Source organism: Amblyomma maculatum, chromosome 5, assembly GCF_055883805.1.
Source record: "Amblyomma maculatum isolate TAMU_Amacu chromosome 5, ASM5588380v1, whole genome shotgun sequence".
Lineage (NCBI taxonomy): Eukaryota > Metazoa > Arthropoda > Arachnida > Ixodida > Ixodidae > Amblyomma > Amblyomma maculatum.
This window is the reverse complement of record NC_139348.1, coordinates 92821167-92846967: the sequence shown is the minus strand read 5'-3', so window position 1 is coordinate 92846967 and position 25801 is coordinate 92821167. Positions and strand designations below refer to the sequence as shown.

Below are 25801 nucleotides of genomic sequence, written 5' to 3'. Positions count from 1 at the left end.
ACAGATCGGTCGGTCGAAAAGTCATCGTCACTCACGAAATCAAGAAAAACGTGTCGAAAAAAATTATGGACTCTTTGTGTGGTGCTTGTGAGGCAGTGGCGTCGTACGTCGTGCACATGAATGACGTGTTAAGTCGTATAACTGCGGACAAAGTTTGATTGTGAGTCCATTAAGTAGGATTAGGTGAAGAAAGTTGGATTGAGTTTGATAAGGTTTTATTAATGGCCAGTTAGTGAGTAAGGCGTTATCAGTGCTATTGCGTTTTATTAAGCGCGATAATGTTAGATTCGGGCGGATTAGGTTAGACAAGGGTGGTTTAAGCTTCAATATGACAGTTTACGTGGGATTAGAGATGAATACTTTGGATTAGCTTAGATTATGGCGGATTGCATTGGATTAAAGGTGATCACATAGAATTAACGTGATTAGGTTGGAATAAAGGGGACTATTTTGGGTTATGGTAGATTAATAAGATTGATGAAGAATTGATTTCGCATCCATAGAACGTCAGCAGCAGCCCAGTACTTCAAAGGAAACAAATAAGTAATTGGTAATTAAGCGGACAGAGGAGGGGCTGCATCGATTCCAAGTGGAATTCGAAATCATCTGTGCAACGGCGCTGCATTCGGCAGTGCAAACTTTAGTGCTAGTTATGTATAATGAGAGGACTGCGGTTTTAAAAATCACGCTGCGCGGCTTTTTTTGTTACTGAACGCACTTGGTTATGAAGAAAACACCGTACTCAAGAAAAACGAGGCCCCGTGGGTGCAACGAAAATGCATGTGTTTAAACGAAGGACAACGGCGACACCTGTTGCGAAGCTGTCGGAAGCTCGGCTACACTGCCCACCTCTTCCTTTCCGTCGGGTACCAGGTATTCGTTCAGGGTTGATGTACAACGGGGAAACTCCGATGACTTTCGGGCGACAGCAGGTCTCCACATTGTATGAATTGTTCGCAGCCCTTTCACAAGCTCCCTTTCTATGGCTAACGTGCCACTATTTTCTGTGTCATGTCGCCTCCTAACTTTGTGTTCTTCCATGGTGATGAGGTGTGCTGCGTGAGATAATAACACGTAAATGATGCCGGAGGTAAAGAATTAGGTTGAACAATGTGTTTATTTTTATCATCTTTCCAGCAATTCGCTGCATCCACGTGAGCGCTCACACGCGCATGCCCCTGAAATAAACTTCTGCTGCAATAACGCTTAAATCCAGATAGTTCGAACGGCACTCTCCGTTTTTCACGTACCAGCTGATGCCTTACTAATACTAAGCTCACTTCGGCCGCCCAAATGTTTTCGGGCTTTAACTAACGGAAATATAAAGTTATAGTTTTACATGCTGTGACTGCTCGTTCAGTGGCGCAGATATTCAAAAATTCTTCATTACTGTTTTTTCCCAATGCGCCATCAAATCTGAAACATTCATGAATGTTCACGGTTATCTTGGCAACAATTGTACGTGTAGTGCAGCTGATGCATTCTCATAAATGAAAACGCGCATTGAAGGCTGCTTGTCTAACAATTCATTTGCAGCCCTGGTAGATATGGTACTTGGTCGAAGTGCCGCAGAGGAGGTCGAAGATGAAGTGGCAGCAGCTGCGGTCTTCGTTGAGCGCATTTTCGGGCACCCAGAGCATGCAGCCTGTTCCTGAGTAGAAACGAAAACAATGACACTTATTTAGTCTTAAGAAGTGGTAATAGATATAATGAGAACTACTAGTGAGGGCACACTGTCCACAACATAAGAAGCTTCTTTTTTTTTCATTAGGAGAGAAGCTCTTGTGATTATTGTGGTTATCAAAGCCCCTTAAGGGTGGTCAAAGCTTAGTCTGACCCTGTGTTTTTATTGAAACTGAAGAAGAGAGAGGTGTTTCTTCGATTTTGCTTTTGAAAAAATTTCTTGCAAGCAACTACTGCCGTTTTTATTTCCAAATTAATGCTCTGTATATCGTTGGCGGGAGCTCTAGATTCTAATAATAGCGAATACCTGCATATGATTTTGTGATTCTGAGAAAAAAACTGAGTAGTGAAAAATTTCACCTCTTCAATCCTAAGTCAACTATACTTAAAAAAAAAAGCGAAAGTTCTTTGAGATCCCGAAAGTAATTCCTTTACTTGGCGCCAACTTGAAATTTTAAAACCCTTCCCAAGGTCACCGATTCGACTGTGGCCGTGGTGGTCGTATTTTAATGCATGCGAAAAACAAATTACCGCTGCTGTGCGAGATCAGCGCACTATAAAAAACTACAGATGATCTCGTTTATGTTTAATTTAAGACTTTTTTAATAAGGTTATTACAAAACGTAATAGATGTAGATAACTGATACCGTAAGCAGCGCGCCTACTACTTTGAGCTCTGCAAGAGTGAAGAAGGGGATTGTACGTGTGGATAGAGTTGCGGGCGGCTGCGAAAAGGCTCATTATAAGAATATTCGAGTACGCTCTCAAGCACCAAAATGTTGCTCAGGACTATGCTTTTTATTTAAAGGACGAGTTGCGCAAGAAGAGTCATACAGTCCACACAGCCTAAAGCTTTTGCTGTTTTACATGTTAATTTTTAAGGTAGTTTGCTTTTCAAGAGGAGCCAACTACTTACATGCCATTCTGTAAACGGATGCTTTTTCTCGCACGCTTCTGTTGCATTCTCTAACACGTGATGCCAGTAATAAAGTTCCATCATCAAGCGCCGAAAACCCCTATTTGAGGCACGTTAACCCGTCAAAATTTGTGAGACACTAAGTTCGGTCTTGGTGAGCCAAATGAAGCTGGGCAGAGGCTAGTAGAGTTTTGTCAAGAAAACAACCTGACCATAGCGAATACTCATTTTCAACAGCACAAGAGGCGCCTGTACACATGGACTTCACCGGACGGTCTGTACAGGAATCAGATCGATTATATTCTTTGCCGGCAGAGATGGAGAAGCGCTATAGAAGTAGTAAAAACAAGGCCTGGGGCCGATTGTGGCACCGATCATCAGCTTCTTGTTGCCAAAATTAAGCTTCGATTGAAGAAAACACAGAAAACTAGAAGGCCTTTCAGGTATGATCTGGATCAAATTCTATTAGAATATGCTGTGGAAGTGAGGAATCGATTTCAAGAATTAGATCTAGAAGACAAACAGCCCGAAGAGATGTGGACTGACGTTCGTGATATAATACAAGAAGTTGCTACTAAGGTAGTTCCAAAGCAAAAGAAATGCAAGAAAGCAAACTGGTTATCTGAAGAGGCTTTGCAAATAGCTGAGGAAAGGAGGATGGCAAAAGTTATGGAGGAAAGAGAAAGATACAAGGTTCTCAATGCGGATTTTCAGAAAATAGCAAGGAGAGATAAGAATGCCTTCCTGAATATACAGTGCCAAGCAGTTGAGGACAACCGCCAATTAAGGAACACAAGAGCTCTGTATAAGACAATCAAAGATATCAAAGGAAGCTTCTGTGCAAAGTTGGGCGTGATAAAGGACAAACGAGGCAAGGACCTCACTGAAGCCGCAGAGATAAAGAAGAGGTGGCAGGAATACACAGAAGAACTGTACAAGAAGGACCCGAATGTGCAAACCCAACATAAGACGGTTGTGATCACTGATCTCGAGCCGGGCATCCTGAAGAGTGGAGTTAAATGGGCCTTAGCCATCCTTGCTAAGAACAAAGCTAGCGGAATTGATGGCATTCCATCTGAGTTGCTCCAAAACCTCAACCATGACGCTGTTAACATTCTGCATACATTATGTCAGAAGATTTGGACAACCCTGCAGTGGCCACAGGATTGGAGGAGGTCAGTTTACATCCCCATTCCAAAGAAAGGCAGTGCCAAAGATTGTTCGAGCTACCGCACGATCGCGCTTATTTCGCATGCTAGCAAGGTGATGTTGAAATCCTCTAAGGTAGGCTGCAGCAGTATGTGGATCGGGCTTCCGGACGTGCAAGCTGGGTTTCGCAAGGGCAGAGGAACTAGAGACCAAATTGCCAACCTTCGCTGGATCATGGAAAAAGCAAGAGAGTTCCAGAAACCCATTTACTTCTGCTTTATTGATTTTGCGAAAGCGTTTCACTGCGTAGATCACAGCAGATTGTGGCAAGCTCTCCAAGAGATGGGAGTTCCAATTCACCTCATCTGTCTCCTCAGGAACCTTTATGAAGGGCAAGAGGCCACAGTCAGGACTGGGCATGGTCTTACTGGTTGGTTTCCGATTGAGAAAGGAGTGAGGCAAGGCTGCATACTGTCACCCTGCCTATTTAACCTATATGCAGAATACTTCATGAGAAAGGCCGGTCTGGACGAGTCTTCAGCTGGAGTGAAGATTGCTGGAAAACGTATCAACAACCTTAGATATGCGGATGATACCACTTTAATGGCAGAAAGTGAAGTGGAACTCAAGAGACTTCTGATGCACGTACAAGGAGAGAGTGAGAAGTTTGGGCTTGAACTGAACATTAAAAAGACAAAGATCATGGCGTCTTGCCCTATCAAGTCCTGGAGCATCAAGGGACAAGAAGTGGAAGCTGTGACAGATTTTCTGTTCTTGGGCTCCAAGATTACTTCGGAAGGAGACTGCAGCCATTAAATTAGGAGACGCCTGCTTCTGGGAAAGAGAGCAATGGTTAGCCTTGACCGCCTAGTAAAGAGCAGAGACATTAGTCTGCCAACCAAGATCCGTATAACTCGTGCTTTGGTCTTTCCAGTTGTGATGTACGGATGCGAGAGTTGGACTGTGAAAAAGGCTGACCGCAGAAGAATTGACGCGTTTGAATTGTGGTACTGGCGAAGACTCTTGAGAGTTCCTTGGACAGCCAGAAGATCAAATCAGTCGATATTGTCGACCATCTGACTGCTCATTGGAGGGTCAAATTCTAAAGTGAAAGCTCAGCTACTTTGGTCATCTGATGAGAAGAGAGGAGTCGCTGGAGAAAGATTTGATTATGGGAAAGGTTGAGGGTCGCCGGAGAAGGGGTAGGCAGCGAACGCGATGGTTAGATGGCATCCTCGAGGCACTGCAGATGAAGTTATGTGATGTTAGGAAGATAGTGAGAGACTGGAAAGCGTGGCGTGACATTGTCCATAGGGTCACGAAGAGTCAGACACGACTGAACGACTGAACTGAACTGAACACGTTAACCCGGGTGTTAACACGTTAACCCGTCAAGAGTTGTGAGACACTAACATAAGGGTGTGGTCTCTGCTACACTTTTTAGGGACGACAGAGTCCAGTTCTGAACTATTTTAGCAGAAAATTGGTTGAGGTTTAATATCGCTAAACCTAGCTGGCGAATCGAAACCTTCGGTTTGCATGGTTTCACTTGGCTACGTTTATCTTTAGACCTGGGCAGAAGGATTTTGTAGCGATCGAATTGCTGGGACTATGGAGATTAGAACGCCGTAAACTTCAAGAGCGAAGACGCGATGCTGCACCTCCGTCAAAGGTCCGAGGTCAACAAGTTCAAAGATCATGGTCAAAGGTCAAGTCGTGGTACATCATAGCTGAAATCACTGATAAGCTATATAGCAACACTGTGACCTCTGGGTGGTTGAAGGTCAAGTGGCTGACAGGTTGATCTTAGCTGATACATGGAAGATTTTGGTTCAATACTTCCAATTAAAGAAATGAAGCAAACGCATAAACGAGTAGCATGAGTTCGACAACCGTGAATATTCTAACGATAAAGATTAGTACAAGATACGGTTGGCTAATGTATTTGCTTCCAAATTAAAGATTCGTTATTTCGTAGATATTTCAAAATTCAGAAGGCGAAGAAAAAATGCCGTTGGACTACAAATGTCGCAATACTCACCCAAAATGCTTGATCTTCTAACGTACTATTAGTGGGACTGGCTACAGTACATTGTATAGCTGTAATACAGCAGCGTCCAGACCAACAGACTGACGGTGGCGCTGTGTTGCACCAACCTAAGGACGGGATATATCTAGGAAAGCGCGAAAGAAGCCTGGGTGTCTTTTTTTGTTAGCTTACAGTAGGCGTCCAAGCTATTTGCAGACTGAGCGACGTCAAATATGGAACACAGTCGCGTCGAAGCGCCTCATTGCAACTCTCGCCATCTTGCCGAAGGCGCAACTAAGATCTCGGTTTCGAACCCAACCACCTGTGGCTCCGTTTCGATGGAGGAGAAGTGTAGTGGCGGCGTGTGCCGTGCGAAGTCAGCGCACATTAAAGAACCCCAGGTGCCGAAGTGCCTGAGATATCCACTACGGCTTCTCTCAAATCTTGAGTTTCTTTGCTACGTTAAACCGTACAAATCAGCCAACCATCCATAAATTAGGTGGATTCCGTAAGTGTTTCCTTGAATTGACGAAGGAACCTGTATGAAGGGAAAGAGGCCACAGTCAGAACTGGACATGATCTTACTGATTGGTTTCCGATTGAGAAAGGAGTGAGACAAGGCTGCATACTGTCGCCCTACATATTTAACCTATATGCTTAGCGCATCATGAGGAAGGCCGGTCTGGACGAGTCTTCAGCTGGAGTGAAGATTGCTGGGAAACGTACCAACAACCACTTTAATGGCAGAAAGTGAAGTGGAACTCAAGAAACGTCTGATGCGCGTACAAGAAGAGAGTGAGAAGTTCGGGCTTAAACTGAACATTAAAAAAAACAAAGATCATGGCGTCTTGCCCTCTCAAGTCCTAGAGCATCAAGAGACAAGAAGTGGAAGCTGTGACAGATTTTCTCTTCTTGGGCTCCAAGATTACCCCGGAGGGAGACTGCAGCCATGAAATTAGGAGGCGCCTGCTTCTGGAAAAGAGAGCCATGGCTAGCTTTGACCGCCTAGCAAAGAGCAGATACATTACACTGCCAACCAAGATACGTATAACTCGTGCTATGATTTTTCCAGTTGTGATGTATGGATGCGAAAGTTGGACTGTGAAGAAGGCTGACCGCCGAAGAATTGACTTGTTTGAATTGTGGTGCTGGCGGAGACTTAAGAGTTCCTTGGACTGCCAGAATATCAAATCAGTCGATATTGTCGACCATAAACACTGACTGCTCATTGGAGGGTCAAATTCTAAGCTTGAGAAGCTTCTAAGAAGCTTAGCTTTAACGCTAAGCTTCTTTGGTCATCTGATGATAAGAGAGGAGTCGCTGGAGAAATATTTGGTGATGGGAAAGGGTGAGGGTCACCGAAAAAGGAGTAGGCAGCGAACGCGTTAGTTAGATGGCATCCTTAAGGCGCTGCAGATGAAGTTATGTGATGTTAGGAAGATAGTGAGAGACCGGAAAGCGTGGCGTGATATGGTCCATAGGGTCACGAATAGTCGTACATGACTGAGTGACTGAACTGAACTGAACTGAAGCGATAGCTTCACTACGCAATGTAAAGCCAAGGCAACCGCCCATATGAATTTGACCTCCAAGTGACCATCACGAATGCTGCGTCTTTTACTTCTTATAAACAAATTTTCAATTTACAGGTAGGTGTCTACCATTCTGTGGTGTCCACCCAAAATCGATGCGCCCTCCCTCCCCGAAAACCTAACACAGAGATTTAGCCATGTGGTGTGCTATGTCAGCGCACGTAAAGGCTCCCAGGTGGCCGAAATTACTCCGTAACCCTCCACCACGTAACGTCTTTCACTCTTTCCTTTTTCATCCCCACCTTCCCCCCGTCCCTCGCGATGCGGGCCAGGTGTCCGCGGGAAGTATGACAGAGATTGCTTATTTCCTTTTTTTTAAATCAATTTAAACATGCCAGCTGCTAGACGGCAAACCCAAAAACACGGAACACCGGTGTGTGTGTTTTCCAGGACATTCACGTTACCAAACATACGCCAACCATCATCTTCCCAGACGGTGAAGCATGCTGTGTGCTTTTACCGGAGAGTGGCTTCGTCGTTAGCGGGATGTATCTGGCTCTCGAAGCCAATACATACCGTGCCGTAACTGTAGTGTCCAGCTGCGGGCCAAACAAATTCACCCAGCAAAGACTTATGCTTGTAGTTGGAAACTTCCATAAATGCACGAATCAAGACAGCGGTTTATTCCAATCTGTAAACCAAAGATTCGAGCCTGACAGAGAAAAGTGCCAACACATGTTTACCATGAAGTGGGGATTGTGCATAGACTTGATCTTCCAGAGAGAGGTCGTGCACTTCTCACTGCAGCTACGCCACGATGAAACCAAGACTAACTTCGACACGGATTACCGCAGCCTCTTCATAGCCACATCCAAGGAAAACGTTTAAGCACAATAACGAGCTTTTACAATAGTGTGCAACCATGTGAACTAAGCTACCGCACATAAGAAAGGTTTCACCGTATACGTAAGCCACCAGCAATCCGCCTTTTTCACAAGGCCGCTATGCGCACGCGTGCCTCTCCCCCTGGTTGAAAACAAACCCCCAGCCCCATTGCGCAGGTGCAGTTCTTGGCCTCCGTGATCGGCGCAGCTGGAGCTAATCTTGGGGGACATGATCAGTTCATATTCGGGACAGTCGTATGCGACCGATGACGGTAGCTGTCAATGACACATATCACTATTTAGCATCTGGCTTCGTCTCCCAAGAACGTTTTCAACCAGTAGCATACGAATTTTCAACCACTTCCAGATGGCGCTAAATTTTGTGAAAAAGGCGGATTTATTGAGTGCACTAGCCGTATCAGGTAAGCAGTGGGTGGCGACAAGGACAAGCCTATCAACGCGGCATCTAACGTGGCCATTCACTGCGCCCGAATAGCGAAAACACGCTACAATGATTTGCATAGCACAGAGAGTGAAATGGAGATTCAGAAAGGCGTGGCTCGGGAGGAGGCGCGAAAAAAAAATGCGAAGCCTTCGCATAAATTAACCGGTCACAGACCCCACGCGCATGTTTTTCCTTTCTCTCCTGATGCCATTTCTTGTCCGGTTAATTGCGTATCAGGAGCTTTTTCTTCTTTCAATAACTGAAAATGAGAGACGAAACATCGGGCAGGAGAAATAGAAAGTTAGTGGTTTACGTTTGTTGACCGTTTTGATCAGGTTATATTTTGTGGCTACAAGTGCTTCAATGAGCGTGCAAAATCCAGTGCTGGTGTTGCTGCAACATAGTCCTTGATGAAAAAGTTTAAAATACACCACAACAAATAGCCTCTGCAAATAGGGTTTTGAACATTAGTTTGGGTTCAAAAATGACTGCTGTTCGACAGAGACGGATTGCAGGAATTCAAGCAGAAATTCTATCAAGAGGTGCAGCCAAAATCTTTTGACGTGCCCTTGACAACATACTTCAGGGCTGTTAGCAGAGAGACGCAGACCTGTCTTCGGTCGAGTTAGCCAATACATTAAACATAATGGTTGCTATGGACCTGATGCTCTATTTCTGTCATAACGCTGATTAGATATATGTTGTTAACTTAGGGTTTTACAACAGGAACATTTTAATAGCATCTTGAGAAGCAAATCGAGTGATTTCGTTCCATCGAACTTCCCCATGTGTGCCGTCTAACCATTATTAAAAATGCTATCGGGACTAGCTGACAGAACAAGCTTGGACCGAAATTTGCTGGACGAGAAATGAAAGCCAATTAATTGGTCCAGTGGCGCTGGGCAGGGGCGTGCGCGACAAGGCCTCAACACCTGATTAATCTAAGATTCCCGTTTTCCTGTTTGACTGAAAAAAGGCCTCATATTGAGAAAGCCTTACCAGGGTACTTAATGGAGCATAGGGCGAACTTTCATAATATTGTTACGATGCGGCAAGCCGATAAAAACAGCAGAACAGAGGACAGAGAGAGGATGTTGGATAACCGTGAGATGACGTTTAATGAAACTGTGTGCGGGCCTAGCGCGCGCGCTCCTGCCCGCGCCACTGCCCTCTTCTTCCTCCTTCGTCCGTAACAATATGCTCCCCGCTAAAGTTGTCGGTAGTACTTGGAACTGCTGAGAATTGTTTTGAAATGCCTACGAACGCGTAAATCAGTCCTACTGGCACATCCGCAAGTTATTACAGGGCGAAACAATAAGTGCCATTTTTCACTTACTTCCTCAACAAACACTTCGCCATTGATTTCTGCACGTAGCAATACGCGAAATCATTTTACACACAAAAATGCCTCAGGCGCGCTTTCTGCGCATAGAAAACACGGAGCATTCAGACAACTACGCAGCAAACAAGTGATTTATAGCACCAATTCAAATTACATTTTTTTTTAGGTTTTTGTTGACAGTATTTTGTGTCAGCAGAGGAACTGCGCAGGCTCAGCGCTCAATAAAAAAATGGAATACAAGATGGAAGAAAAGGCTGTATTCGGGAGGAAAATACAAAGGTGAAGTCTGTTTCAAAGAACGTTTCCAAGGCGCGCAGGATAGGTTATACCAAATGCAGAGCAGAGGCGTCGTGTAAACTTTGCGCTCCAAGTTCGCCCAGCCACAATGACATAAAAATATAATTTTGGAAGCATCCTTTATCCTTCGTGGGAACAGGCGGTGCAAGGCTGAAAATGTAGCGCAACCCTGTAGCGCAACCTTGGCATCGATGAACACTTCCACTGTTTCGAAAGCGCATGTTTCAACAAAAGCTTCTATTGCACCACGTCGACGTGTGTTGCATTCTCCGCGTACAAAATACAACATTAAACGGAAATAATAATTTTGATCGATGAACACTCCCACTGTTCCGAAAGCGCATGTTTCAACGAAAGTTTCTATTGCACCACGTCGACGTGTGTTGAATTCTCCGCGTACAAAATACAACATTAAACGGAAATAATAATTTTGATCGCTTTAAGAGCAGAAGAGTTTAGAGGTCGTGAGTCGGAATCTTAAGAGCTGTCACCTCGAACAAAGAGTGTGTTTAGAAATTCTCCCTGGCATTAAAAAAAATGATGAGGAGTGGCATTTTTCTGCCACCCTTTTATTGCAGTGAAAGCGTGACAACCGCCGCTGCCTCGGACTGATCTTAAATAATGCCTATCCTAGCATATTGACTTCTTTATCGACTTTCAATACTCTTGATCCCTTTGCGCGATTCTGTCGACATTGTGAGATTTGATATTTGATGTAGCGTACTTATTAACGGTGACAGCAACATTTAAAAGAAGTAACTTGCCGTTAACTGCAAATCACCCATGCAGTAATTTGATTTTTGTTCTTAAACATAGGCGCGAGGCACTTCGTCCAGTGCTTCCGAAGCTGTGGCGAGGATTTCGAGTGAGATCGCATTCGGAAGCTCTGTTATTACGTAAGGAATCAACGCCAGAAATTACTCCAGCACTAAAGGAATCAGGATTGTACTGCTGTCAAGGCCATCATAATTCAGAGCTTATAGCTTGTGATTACAGGCCAGCAATCGATGTCTTTGCAAGCCCATGAAGAATCCGGGTGACACCTGCTCCCCGTGAAAGAATAATGTACTTTCAGTTTGTGCAGGTGAGTGCTCACCGGTAGGTCAAAAACGTGTAGCCTAACGAAATGGACGATGTACAGCAGCCTTAGACAGCAAGAGACACAACGGAGACACAATGCCGTAATTATTCTGGAAGGCAGTCATATATAAAGCTAACTGCAATCGATTAACAGCATCTCTACTTCCCCCCCTTTCACGCTATTACAGCAGAAGCACCACCTGTTTAATGCTTGTTTCCTTATTTTCACATCTTAATTTGCTTCTGGTGTGCTGATAATGCCGCTTGGCTGGCATTGCTTTCAGTGGTTTGTTGCTTTTGTTTTTCTATTGTCCTTCCTTCGTTTTTGTCTAACATTCTTAGTCTACGCTGGTATTTAATCATTTTTGAAACTCTTCACCACTATTTGGCTGCAGATGTACTGATTACAAGGTGCTTTTGGAATGCCAAGCCCTTCCAAGAAACACCTACTTTGTGACTTTAATGACTTTAATGCTGCCTCATCCTGTACCTCGCGCTATGACTATTTTCTCTGTGGGGGCCGCGTGATTTACAATTGGGGTCACCGGATTAGCAGTTCCCGGTTCACAGAAATTCATACTCAAGGAAGCATTCTTTCATTCCTTACCCTGATGCTCTCCACCCACCCCATTCCTGGCATACCTTATTCAAGAGTACATAAACCTTGACAGTGACAAGTCCCCTTGTCAAAGCCTTGGTTTGGGTGCGAACTGAGGCTGCCCCTCAACCTTTGTTCGGTTGTCTTCCACACGTAGACAACTGGACACGGAAGAATCAGCGCTTGTGTGCTTATCTCCATTGTGCTTTTTGCTGCAGTGTGCCGGTCTACATCATCGAACATCAACTATCCTGCATTGTTGTCTTACTAACAACTGTTCTACTTGAAATGGAGAAGTGGGAACCATCAAGATAGCTATGGAACGGAAAGTGACCAATGTAACAATATATGAGACATAAGGATTAGTCAGGAGGCCAGCAACAAATTCGAGTTTGTGAAATTCTAGCCGAAATGAACACGACAAAATGGGCATAGGCAGGACATGTCATGCATAGACAGGATAGTCGATGGCCGGTAAATGTAAAAAACCGAATTCCACGGAAACAAGAGTGTAGGGAGGTGGCAGAAAGTTGGACGCCTGAAACAAAATCTGCGGAGGGCAAGTGAGTCCAACTAGCACAGGACCGCGTTAAAGGAGGGCTATAGGAAAGGCATTTCCCTTTAGTGGGCATAATGTGGCTTATGATGATGGTGGTTCTGAAGGCAGCAAAGATGTCTTTACCCATTGATAATGGAGCTGCAGTGGATATAGTGTGGCTTGCGATGATGATGGTTCTGAAGGCAGCAAAGATGTCTTAGCCCGTATATCTAGGAGAAAATACCGACCTGTCGCGGTCGCTCAGATGAGCGGCTAATTGCACACCAAGCTCCTCGGAGTTCCGCATTTGTAGTGGATATAAGCGGGCGGCTGCCAATGCTTTGTTGGACGCAACATTGTCGCCGAAATTCAAGATCTATGTTCTGATATTTCCTGTCGGTGGTCTCAAATTGTTTATACTGTGTGTTTGTTAGTATCATTAAAGGTCATGAACAAATGAACAATATGGTGCTGGTACCCCTATGCAGTTTGTGATGTTGAAGCATCATTGGCAGCTGGCTGCCTGTGATGTCAACCTTCTGTGAATGCCGCTGTTATCTTAAAAAGCGCATGAGTGAATCCATTGCTCAGCTCATGCTAGAGAGAACAAGGCAAGCTATCTAGTGTGGGCATTGCCTTGAAAGCCCACACATTCTGCAACATATCCGAGGTTCCTCGCTATCCTCCCGCTGAGAGGGTAGAAAGTTGTTAAATGTTTCCATGGGATAAGAACTCTGTCATGTATAGGCATATTTATAGGCAATGTAAGAGCACAGTGCAGTATTCGGAATATTACAGAGGACATTAAGAACTTATGATTTGGCAGTCACATTTTTAAGAGGTCCGGGATCATTTGTGGGGTTTTATCTAGAGAGCAATTGAAAAAGGTAGAAATTCATTACTTAATTAACAAAACGCATTACATTACCAGTGATGAGCCGCATGCAGCGTGCTGGTTCACCCATTGTGAGTAAGCCCATACAGCACCCCCCCCCCCCCCCCCCCCCCTGTCCTTCACAAAATGTAGTTTCGTCGCATGAAAAAGTGACCTCAGCATCCGCACTTTTACTGCGCTGCGCTAAAATGGGAGAACCTCTCCACTACGGCGTCAGTTAGAGCCTTCTCACAAAATTTTCAAGAGTAATGTGTGAAATGATAACACCTAACAAAATAGTAAGAAAGAGCACGTTACCTCCGTTTATGTAGTCGCTGCGAAGTATGTGGCACTTGGAGCATGCAAGGTAAACCGCTGTCATGCCGAAGGAGGTGCCAGACCCTGAAAATTGCGAGAAACATTTGCTTTGGGCTTAGAACAATCAGTACGAAAATAAAGTGGAATCAATTTTGTCCGCAGCTCGAAACTCCACGGAAGTGTGCAGGACACCAAGGTATCTACACGATAGAGTAGTATGAATTCTTCGTGTGGAACTTAGAGAAACATATTTTACGTACCCAAATAAACATTATAGACTTCACAATATATGCTTTGCATATAATTGAAAGGGAAATAAGGGGCTCGTTATTACAGAGTATAAAGGAGCTGACAGTCTACGAGTCTAAGGCCACGACCTGCTGTATACAGTAGGTCGTGTCTAAAAGAAACGTTGGGGATTTTGCTTATGCTTGATGGTTGGTATTTTACAAGAATTATGGTGCTTATCGGGATAAACAATAATAAATAATATATATATATATATACACATGTATCTTACACTTGGTGTCCTAGCTTAACCTAACCAAGGTTTTTGTCGCTATACCAGCGTGAAAGGATCATGCTTACAGCTTTTCTGCGCGTCGTATTGCAGTGAAAAATAACGTTTTTGAGCTCACCAAATTGTAATTAGCTAGGGACTTTAGGAAAACGACACTGTAAACGAACGCCATGAAACAAAAAATAACGCCAAGTTGTTCTTAATAGGGGGATATCGAGGATAAAATAGAGGAAATGGAGACATAGCAGTAAGCTGACATGTCAAATAATAGAATCTGCCAACTTACTACTTTTGAATGATCAGTGTGTCAGCAGGCCTTCACGAAAGTTAAGGTTTTAACTAGTTTGTTCGGGCTGCTTGTCGATTTTCACTTCACATCAATGTTTTATATTCTCCGCTCTTTTTTTTTGTTTTCCGCGTTAAATGTTCGATTCTCAATTGTGCATAGCGTTTTCCATTATGATAATCTTCATATCTTCAGAGATTTTACTTTGCTTTCCTTGCTATTTCTTCCCCTGTTAGTGTTTGGCTTCTTCATTATTTATCACGTTTTTCATCATGATCATCACCACATATTTAGTAACTTCTCTTTCCCTTCACTGCTATGTTTCGCTGTGTCGTTTGCTTTTCTAATATTTGTTTTGACTTTACATCTCCTTTTTTGCTTTTCATGTTTTTGCTGTGTTGTTATCTGCTCCAATGTTATCCAGGCTTTTTTTTTATCATGCACACTGTCATGTTTTTAGCCACCATTTTTTCTACTTCCTGGTAGTTTTAGGTTCAGGTTTGTTTCTCGTGCTTCGCGTTACCTTCTTGTCCTACACGGTTAGATTTTACGAAATCCTACCAGAGTTGGTTTCGGGCACATGAAGATATCATTTTTTGCCTTGTTTGGAATCTGGGCTTACATAAACACGCGCTTTTTTGCCCTCGCCTCACTGTGCCGGAGATTTATGCTATAACTAGTTTGGTTATTGAATATTCCCGTTTAGGATTTCCGTGGTCACGTGGCCTGATATCGAACCCTTAAATGCTGCTTCGACTCGTTTTCGATATAAACATTGTTAGTTGAGCGATTTGTCCTGTCCTTTTCGTGCTCCGTCTTTGGGTGCTGATTACCGAAAACATGAAAGCTTTTCTGAGGCTTGAAAGTACTTACCGAAAATGTCGAAATCAATTACGCATATATTTGCAGAGTGCAACTCAAAATGACCAGTGCACAAGAATGTCATGGGAATTTATGAGGCAATATCTCACTGGTGTGTATTGTCAAAATAGCCAAAACATGCTGTTCTGGGTCATATGATCAAGCATCAATATCCGATTTCACACTGCAATTTAAATGCGTGCGCACTGAGTCACACATACGGTGCCCTCCTATCTGTAGGCAAGAATTTAAAATTTTATTAGAGGAAAGTTCTTGCTTGAACTGTCAAGGCAGAGAGCGTAAAACGCCTGAAATAAACCTGTTACATATGAAGTTATGCTTTTCACACAAGCAATGCCAACATGTTATATATCATGAATGAATTCAGATAATTGTGTTAAGGTACTGAATGCACAATAAAACCATGCTGGATGCTACTAAGGAGTTCTCTTGACTTGAGGATTTCTTAGATCTGAGGTTTTTACATTATTATTCACAAACTCTTGTGTGCATGTTCCTGACCATAATATATATAAATTGGTTAACAAATGAAGCATGTACACAAGACATTGGTTAATGCATGCAGGTCAACCGGGGTTTTAATATCAGTTCGTGCTCTATTTTGAAGAGACAAGGATGCGTTTAAAATTTATAAGTTATGCATTTCGTTAGCAGTAAACAAGAATTTTGTGGTAAAAAGCTTTTTTCTGGGCTCCTACATTAAGATACAAACCTTTCTTATGTGAAAGCTTAGAGACGTGCAAGTCGTAGAACACTTGGAAAGATATTTATTGAATCTGAGATTAAACTGGCTGATGCGAAAGATGCGTTTTAAGAAGACTATGCACTAGGTTGTCGTACCTACCGTCTAGTTTTTCGAAGTTAACAGTGTTCCTCGTGGTGTAGCCAGGTCCTGGAGCAAACGTCATCTTGACTCGTCTGTTGCAAAAACGAAAATATCAGTTACACACTAAAATTCAATATTAAAGCAGTACTGTATAAATAATAAAACAAGAACGCCTCTCTAACGGTAGTCATTCAGATCAAATAAGACTATCTTCCAGGTTTGCTAAACGGAGCACGATTACTTGCATTATTAGGCAATTAAGGCCTGGTTCTTGCTCTTTGCTAAAAATAAACAACATATTAAGACAGATATTTTGCCTTAGCTTGAAGGTAGACCTTGGGACGAAAGCTTGGCTGTCAACGGGTTCGTTTATAAGATACAGAATATAACTTGTAATGTATCCTGACTATAGTCAATCTGCAGAGTATAAGTGCACGTTTTGGTCAAACATACTCGAATAGTATGACTAAAACAAATTCTCAAGGAGCCAAACCGCACAACTGAAAAGCAAACGGCCAGGTCTCATCTTGAATCTGCACTCTGTCAAAATGTGGAGACCGAGCTGTATACTTGAGAACCACACAGCGTAGCTCCAATGCACCCTCAATGTTGCACATCTTGTAAAGATAAGATTTGTGATCTTGCGTCTTCTATTGGGACGCGCCACCCCAAAGGCTGCAGAAATAAATCCCACAACACGAGTAAGCAGGCTTTAAACGTTTGACAGAGTATTTAGGGCAGTGAAGGAGACATTAATTCAAATACTTTAATCGATTTTGTCGTAGAATCTTTCAATACTATGCATTCGTGCCAAGAAGATGTAGCTACTGAAAGGTTCTTGCCACCCATGTTTAGTAAGCTAGACGATAGATATCTGTTACGGCAAGATTTCGCTTTATTACTTTCAAGTATTCTAAGGTTATGTCTCTCTATAACAGCTATCGGAAAGCAGTTGGTCAAGATTGCTTTGAGCCACCCGAAATATGTAGGCAACTTCTAGGCAACAGGGAAACATCGTACCCATGTTTTTTTGTTTTGATCGTGGTTCAGTTGTGTTACCGTGCTGTTGCTATTTTTCTATTTGATAATGGTCTAACTACCTGAAATTTCGGCAGTGGAACTAGAAAAGCGGAGACTCAGCGCCGTATTCACGAGCACGACTTCTCTCGAACTTCTACTCCAAGCGGCCCTCGAGGCCTGTTTTTCGTTTCAGAAAGCAACCTCACTCGAATCGCTTCTCCTGCGGCGAAGAAAACTCAACTTTTCTCGAGCTCTCGAGTCGGCAGCGGCTCTACCTTAACCGCTCCTCGACCGCCACTCCACTTGTAAATATGGTGGACTCCGCATCGTTCGCTCGCTGTGTAGGCTTCCACCTACCGGCATACCAAGCTTTTCCAGAAAGTGGACACAACAATGATGCACCGAACTTTTCTCTAAAACATCGACTGAGACTGACAGCGATCCAACACTTCTGGCACGTTATCGTTGTACGAGTGCAGCCGTGCCTAGCCTCCTACCGTCCCTGCCACCATGCCGAGTTTAGCTAATCGCAATCAGTCGCAGATATCAATGCTGTAGTTGATCATCGCATGAAGCTTCTGTGGTGTGCGCACATTTCAAGTCGTGAACTGAACGTTTGGGTAATTACACAGTACACAGTTCAGGCGCACATTTGATGGCTAATGATGAGCTCGTCCACGGCCAAGGTCGAACGGTGGCGGCCGCGTGCTCCTTTCATGGTTCGCCCTGCGCGGGGCTTCCGCAGACGGCGTCGAACTATTTGGGGAACAGCGTGTTACATGCAGTAAGCTCGGGATACCGGAGGCAAGGTGGAGCTGTGCGGACATCTGTGCTGCACCCTCCCACATCAATGGCTTGCCCGTCACCAGAGGGTATGTACAGTCGCTGAAATCTAACTGGCGTGCGCGATAGCAGTTTTTTCTGTGCTCCTGTGTATTAGCACGGATAAGGCTTACCGGAAGATCAATATTAAGCAAGGGCTTGGTGATCGCTTGTTTATACTTGGACGTTTTGCAAGTTAGCTCTTGCATAGCGCTCGCAATCACACAAAATGCGGCCGTAACTAACACCAGTCAAATATTTGAATGACTGTACAATTTCGACGCGCGGCGCTTTCGAGGGAGTGTGTTGTTTTGCTCGTCCTACGGAGGGATACTCGAGGTTGGAAAAAGGCGTGGCTTTTCAAGCACGTTTTAAACTATGGCTTCCAAGTTGTGTGATAACCGCAGGCAGCATTTACTTTTGGAGAGTCGAATTGTGCATGCCTAATGCGATGCCTCACGCATGTTTTCACTACTCGCTCCCCAGCCCTCCGAAGGCAAAGGGCCAGCGTAGCGGGGATATCACAACAAATCTGCAAAAAACCCCAATGCATTCACCCCAATGGATGCATTCAAAGCCTACGCCATCTCCTACGTAAAGTCTGCGTCGCCAGCGGTACTGTTGCCAAAAGAAAAAGCATTGTAGGCCTTTTTAGCAGCCGCCGTTTTCATGCAGCCAGCAAAAAAGTTTTGCAATAGTATTAAAGTCGAGGTTGTTCGTGAAGGCTGAAAAGTGGAGGCTAACCAAGAGGGTTCTACTTAAGTTGAGGACAACCCAGAGGGCTATGGAACGAAAAATGGTAGGGGTAACATTAGGAGATAGAAAGCGTGCAGAGTGGGTCAGAAAAATAACTCAAGTTACCGATATTCTAGTGGAAATTAAGAAGAAATGGACATGGGCAGGACATGTAGTGCGAAGAGAGGATAACCGATGGTCGCTGAGGGTAACAAACTGGATTACAAGGGAAGGAAGGCGTAGCAGGGGGCGGCAGAAAGTTAGGTGGGCGGATGAGATTAAGAAGTTCGCAGCGGTCAAGTGGATGCAGCTAGCACAGAACCGGGTTAAGTGGAGAAATATGGGAGAGGCCTTCGCCCGGCAGTGGGTATAATCAGGCTGATGATGATGATGATGATGATGATGTTCGTGAAGGCTGTTTTTAAGATTCTAAATGCAAAATATTGAGCGTGCTGTAAACTGTAGAACACAGTTTCCATGCAAAATTATCGCTTTAATCTCGTTCGTCTCCATATGCCTTCGGCGCTGCTTCGAGTGGAGGTGATTTTCTCCAGCAGACGTTGCCGTAGGAAACCCCAAGGAGCGTTCATCGGAATCGACACTAGAGTCAAGGCGCGGCTGTTTTCTCCACTTAACAGAGAGGAGGTGGACCGTCGAACCGAGGCGCTTTTGTGAACACGGGCGTCAGCCTTTGCGCTGTTTGCATGAAGCCCCTTACAACATGCAAGCGCTTTCGGTACTCGGCGTCGGGATGCTTTTACCGGAAGCTCAGATTGAGTCTGGAGTTGATGATAAGAATCTCCTGCGACAAATGCCTGAGAATGTGAAACGCTCTGCCGCTGGTATTTTAATGCTTGAATACAAACCTCGATTCAAGCGTCCCGCATTGTCACTAGAAATTTTTTTGCGAATAAAAAAAATACCTTGGTTAGAAAGAGTGAATTTAGCGAGTTTTAGTGCGCTATGCACGCAATTCAGAGAGCCTGGAGCTGTTTCTATTGTGGGACTATAGCTTCCGAAGCGTGCTTTTGTTAACAGCTGCGAGTAGTGAACAATAATCTTTAACTTCGGTCATGTGCTCATTCGATCACTTGAACTCTGCGACTGGGCTACTTATCTCTGCAGTGTTTTTTCTTGCGTACAATATTAAGGAATACTAGTGCATGCTGGCTGATGTCATTTGTGTTGTCTATTTCATTGTTCGAGTACACGTTGACGCGTTTCCGCCCAAGAAAGTTTTACCACAGATAAGTTAAAAAATGGACAAAAGTTGCAGCTGAGTTCTCTCAGAGGTAACAAAATCATAAATTGTACCATGGTTGATGGCACATCAACTATTGAGCCTTGGAAATAATTTGGAGCGCATCAAGTTGCCATTATTTGTGACAATGTGAGGTATAAGTACATTGAAGAAGTCAGGCCTTGGTAATGAAAAGGGTTAGAGGTATTTCTGGGGCAGCCACTTTCTTGTCTTCTTCTCTGCCTTATTTGAGATGACGGTTGCCTCACTTGGTAAGCGCTATGTCAAATGCTGGCTCTTCTTGCACCAGCCAGTGGCTGGTGCCAAATTTCTGCTCCCAAATGTCGACGTTGGCATAGTTCGCAATAGGGATCTTAAGCAATTGTGCAAACAATTAGCGTACAAAGCGGAGTGGTCCACTAGTGTATGTGGTGCCCACTCAATATATATATACCCCGCTCCTGGATAAGGCATTCGAACAGAGTCGAAAATAATTCGAGAAGGAGTGTGATATGTTTACACACGAACGTAATATTCTCGCACAGCATAACCCAAAAATGCATAAACATTTCACCTTCCATTCGAATGGCATTTACTTTACGAAGCGGATGGCATGTTTGTTTATTCGATTGAACCAACACGGCGGATAGAGTTGTCCGAGCGGCCCTTAGATGGCCCAACTCATTGCGCGTATCATGAGTGCTCATGCGCAAAAAAAAAAGCAAACTTGATTGTTAAAGAGGTTTACCTAGAAAACTTTATTATTAAAGGAACGGAAAACATAACCGTCCAGTGCGTGAATAACTATTGTAGTGTATTTAGAGCAGCTAAACTGCATGGACCATGAAATAGCTTTCCTAAGATTCAATTCAATTCAATTTAATTGTTTATTTTCCATAAACTATTTAGAGGAGACCAAAGGAAAACGCTGCATGGAAGCAGCTTGAAGGGCCCTTGACCCTTTACAACCAACAGCGCAGGACCGATGCACGCACAGTCCCCGAAGACGTTGACAATATTTTTTTATATGATAGCTGTTCTAAACATAGACAAACCGCGAAATAATACACAATAATTAAATAACTATACTTAGACATTTGCACCAAAAGAAAAAACATAGTTGAATATCAGTGATTTTAAAACATTCCGGAACATTTCTCCACACAAGAATGAAATTAATAAAGTGAAAAAGCATCGAGCAACCATTTCTTACACAAGAAGGGCAGTGAAACGATACGAGTGTAGGAAGGATTTGAATTCTGTTGGGGTAAGTAAGCAAACTTATGCCTTGGTTTTAGAGACAGTTTAGGAGTGTAAGCAACCTGTGGCGAAGCATTTGGAGGAAATAGTTTGTTCTAGTTCATGGTACTTGCCAGAATTCTTTGTGTCGTGAGGAATGCGGAACCCCTGTTTGGCGTAAATTTGAAATGTTAGCTAATGCTGTGCTCTTTTTTTTTTCAATTGTCAAAATAAAACTGCACCTTTAGTGTGATTCAAGCTCGCATTCAATACAAGAGGGATTGGTAATGTTTAGGAAGATTTCAAAAAATGTGCGAACTTACTCGCTTACATCACCATATGTGAATGTCATAAATGTCGAGTTGTTTATCAGAGGATCATTTTGAGCTGCGTAGACGCACTTCGCTGTGCCACCTAAATGCGGGTCATATTCATAGTTTCTGTAGAGCAGGTAGAAGTCAGCCTTTGCAGGAAAGCACTGAAACAAAAAATTCAGCAGGAAGTCGGAAGAGAAACATAAAATAGACGTTCAACGACCCTTCGCCATTGAACTTCGTCAGACAGTGCCCGAAAGCTCGCCTACAAGTACATACACATGCGCCATTATTATTACTATTATCGGCAAGCAGGAGCAACTGAGTACTTTGTTCAAAGCCTCTATTGTTATTTTCTAGAATCTTCAGGAAAGAAAATTCCTGCTCATGACATCTTTTCGAAAATACATAACCGTGTTCAGAACCCTCGAGAAACCTGTCTTTTTTATCCTTTCGCTTCACTAGAAAACGTGAAAGTTTTCGTTCGAACGACAGGCGAAATATATACATTTTTTGCCTGATTTTTTATTGCAGTGTGAAACCAGGCTAAAAAACATGCAGGTTTTTCTCTGGCAAACGCAGTGCAACCCTGTTCAACAGCTACAGGAACTTACACCTTTTAGTTATATTTTTAATCCTCAGGTGCTTTCTTGGTGGTGTCCATGGACGCTGTTTCTAACAGCCCACTCATGGCGCCTGGCAGCATCTCCTGTTTTTTTTTTCCAAGAGGACTACTCCTAAATCGATCAGTTATAGTGTGCCTGAGGGAGAGTTACTTGCCATGTACAGGAGTAGTCCGAAGTTCCCAGGCCTCAAGTTCTGCTTTTAGTAGGCATATTCTGACACTTGAGATACCATTAAAGCGATCAGTAATCTCAGAGGCTATAATAATGCTTTTTCTACCCTCCACAGATATTTTGAGTTTTTGGAACGTCGTAGAGGCCCGACTATACTCCTCAGAGGCAGAGCTCCTGGCCTGGGATTTTGACTACCCCTGTACCGCTTGCTGAGCGCCACGTCCACCACCTTCTGGAAGGAAAAGTTTTCAAAATCTTTACAGACCACAATCATCTGACACATGCGCTCGGCACTCACCTAACCCTTGTACACCCCGGAGAATCCGTCAGCTTGCCTATGTGTCGAAGTATACCCCCGAAATCCAACACATCACCGCAATCGCGAACACTCCTGCTTACTGTCTTGGTCGTGTGAGTGCCATAACGGTAGCCATCCGATTTCCGTCCATCGCTTTGACCCCAAAAAGACTACAGACCTAAAGCTTACATGGTTCCGGGCATCTCTATACCTACATTTTGTGGGAGGAGAAATGCAATATGTCGCGTTAACCTGCGACACCTCCACGAGTATTCTCCGACCCTATGCACCTGATACATTTCGCAAGCAGGCCTTCGAGAGCCGGCACGGCCAGCCCGCTCTGGTATTCGCGCAACGTAAACCATCATGGCGTCTATCTCCCTGTGGGCACTAATGATGCCAATGTTTAGAGTTGGAAGCACGGCTGTATGGCTTGCCAACGAGCCAGTCTACCTCAACACTGTTCCTACAACCAATACTTTTCTTCGACGACCTGCTTAGAGAAATTACAGCAATTATGAAAGCAAATCAACTGCCTTGAGTATTATAATATTTCGCAAGAAAGACTCACCTCCACTGTGTCTTGGTAGCCTCCGAGTGCTGGGTTATTTTCACGGAAACCACGACGTGCGCAAAATGCTGGAGGTAACAGAAGCGTCATGAGCGCAAATCCCAAAGAGATCATTTTTGCCACTGCACTGTGCGTGGAGTCGGAACGCATTTTGCCTGTCTTGAAATGTCCACTGAAGGTTTTTATATCGGCCGGGGTCGTTGCCTCCGTTTGTGCGCACTAAGGGTCGCCGCGATAAGAACTAGCGAAGAAAGTGTTTTCGGAGATTGCTTTACCGGTTGTGAGCCGAGATCGCCCAGAGCTACTGCATTCTCCGCCCTCCGAGGTCATTATCTGGCTATATGCAAATGCGGCCGGTTTGTGGCGTTGTGAGCAAAATATAGTAGCAAAAGTAGTCAGGACGTTTCACCAGTGACGAAAGACGAGGTTAAGAAAGCAATAGAAGCTATGAAAAGGGGGAAAGCAGCCGGAGAGGATCAAATAACTACAGATTTGTTGAAGGACGCGGGGAATATCGTGCTAGAAAAACTGGGCACCCTGTATACGCAATGCCTGGTGTCATAAACTGTACCAGAAGCATGAAAAAATGCAAACATTATCCTCATTCATAACAAAGAGGACGCTAAGGACCTCAAAAATTACAGACCAGTCAGTTTACTGTCTGTTACGAATAAAGTATTTACTAAGGTAATCGCTAATAGAATCAGGACAACCTTAGACTGCAATCAAGCAAAGGATCAAGCAAATTTTCGGAAATGCCACTCTACTATCGATTATATCCATACCATCAACCAGGTGATAGAAATATGTTCAGAATATAACCAGCCGTTGTACGTAGCATTCATTGATTACGAAAAAGCGTTTGACTCAATATACACCTCGGCGGTGATATAGGTATTGCGAAGTCAAGAAGTAGGCGAGCCGTACGTGCAAGTACTGGAATGTATATATATAGTGGCTGCACAGCAAATAATTCTGCATAAAGTAAGTAACAAAATTCCCATAAAGAAAGGCGTTAGGCAAGGAGACACGATCTCCCCAGTACTATTCACAGCTTGCTTAGAGTAAGTATTCAGAGACTTGTTGTGAGAGCAGTTAGGGATAAGGATTTATGGAGAATACATCAGTAATCTGATGACCTAGACAGGAAAAGTAGAAAGGTAGGCTTAAAAATGAATATGCAGAAGACTAAGGTAATGTTCAACAGCCTCGGGAAAGAACAGCAGTTTAAGTTAGGTAGCAAATCACTGGAAGTAGCAGGCGAATATGTCTACTTAGGACAGGTAGTAACCGCAGATTCGGGCAATGAAAAGGAAATAACAAGAAGAATAAGATTGGGATGGAGCGCATTTGGCAAGCACTCGCTGATTATGACTAGCAGCTTACCGGTATCGCTCAAGAGGAAAGTATACAACAGTTGCATCTTACCTGTACTCACCTATGGGGCTGAAACGTGGAGTCTAACCAAGAGAGTTCTACTTAAGTTGAGGACAACGGAGAGGGCTATGGAACGAAACATGGTAGGGGTAACATCAAGAGATAGGAAGCGTGCAGAGTAGTACAGAAAAATAACTCACGTTTGACATTCTAGTGGAAATCAAGAAAACGAAATGGCCACGGGTAGGACATGTAGGGCGAAGAGAAGACAACCGATGGTCGCTTAGGGTAACAAACTAGACTTCAAGGGAAGGAAAGCGCAGCAGGGAGCGGCAGAAAGTTAGGTGGACAGATGAGGTTAAGAAGTTCACCGGGGTCAAGTGGATGCAGCTAGCACAGAACCGGGTTATTTGGAAAAATATGAGAGAGGCCTTCGTCTTGCAGTGGGTACAACCAGGCTGATGATGATGATGATGGTGAGCAAACAATCACGAGCATGGGGAGGCACTAGTTAGCTGGCAGCTGGCATGGCCGAGAACTAACTAGACGTGTTGTTGCCTAACTTTACGTTTGGCAGAAGCTGCCAACTTCGTTCCTCTCCTTTCAAATAAATGGTGACATCAGAATCAGCCTGCCATGACCCTTACATTCACATGTTCGCTAGCCTATGCTGGCAAATTCATACGACTTGGTATGAATTAACAGCCTAGCCGGCTTGGATAGCCTGCACTATGGCGCCATAGCACTTAAGGATGCGCTACAGTATCCTCAACAATTTTATTTAGCATGGACATCGACAACATCAATTTTACATGCTCCTGGTGCTGCAATGGGCTGGCTAAAAGTCTTAAATAGCTTGAAAATGTCTGAAGCCCATTTTCAAAGAAATATAGCAGTGGACGAAAAATATTACAAAATATGGAGCGCCATTATAGGCATAGCACAGTTTTGCATGCACATGAAAAGGCAGTTATCGACAGGACTAATATAGTGGGTGCCGTATAACACATGTTATTGGGGATACTGTATTGCTTGAGTAATTCTACATGGTCATTATCAACCGGACTATACCGACAGAGCGACGGACGCTACCATGCTACTCCAATTAAGCCAGTCCTGTGCACGGAGCATCACCTTGACCCCTGTCAACCTCTTAACCTCAATTCCTCACCAAACGTTCTGCCGCCAC

General features: G+C 43.9%; 1 protein-coding gene across 1 annotated transcript; it reads right to left on the bottom strand.

Annotated features, from left to right (window-relative positions):
• Positions 1-1150: 1150 nt before the first annotated feature.
• Positions 1151-23325, bottom strand: LOC146188703 (uncharacterized). Its single transcript, XM_084605111.1, has 6 exons — positions 23236-23325; positions 21587-21733; positions 20286-20389; positions 16218-16291; positions 13686-13769; positions 1151-1651 (listed from the first exon to the last, which is right to left on the bottom strand). Exons 1-6 carry the CDS (start codon positions 23323-23325, stop codon positions 1527-1529), a joined length of 624 nt encoding a protein of 207 aa, XP_084461237.1. The 3' UTR covers positions 1151-1526.
• Between the last annotated feature and the right edge of the window lie 2476 nt (positions 23326-25801).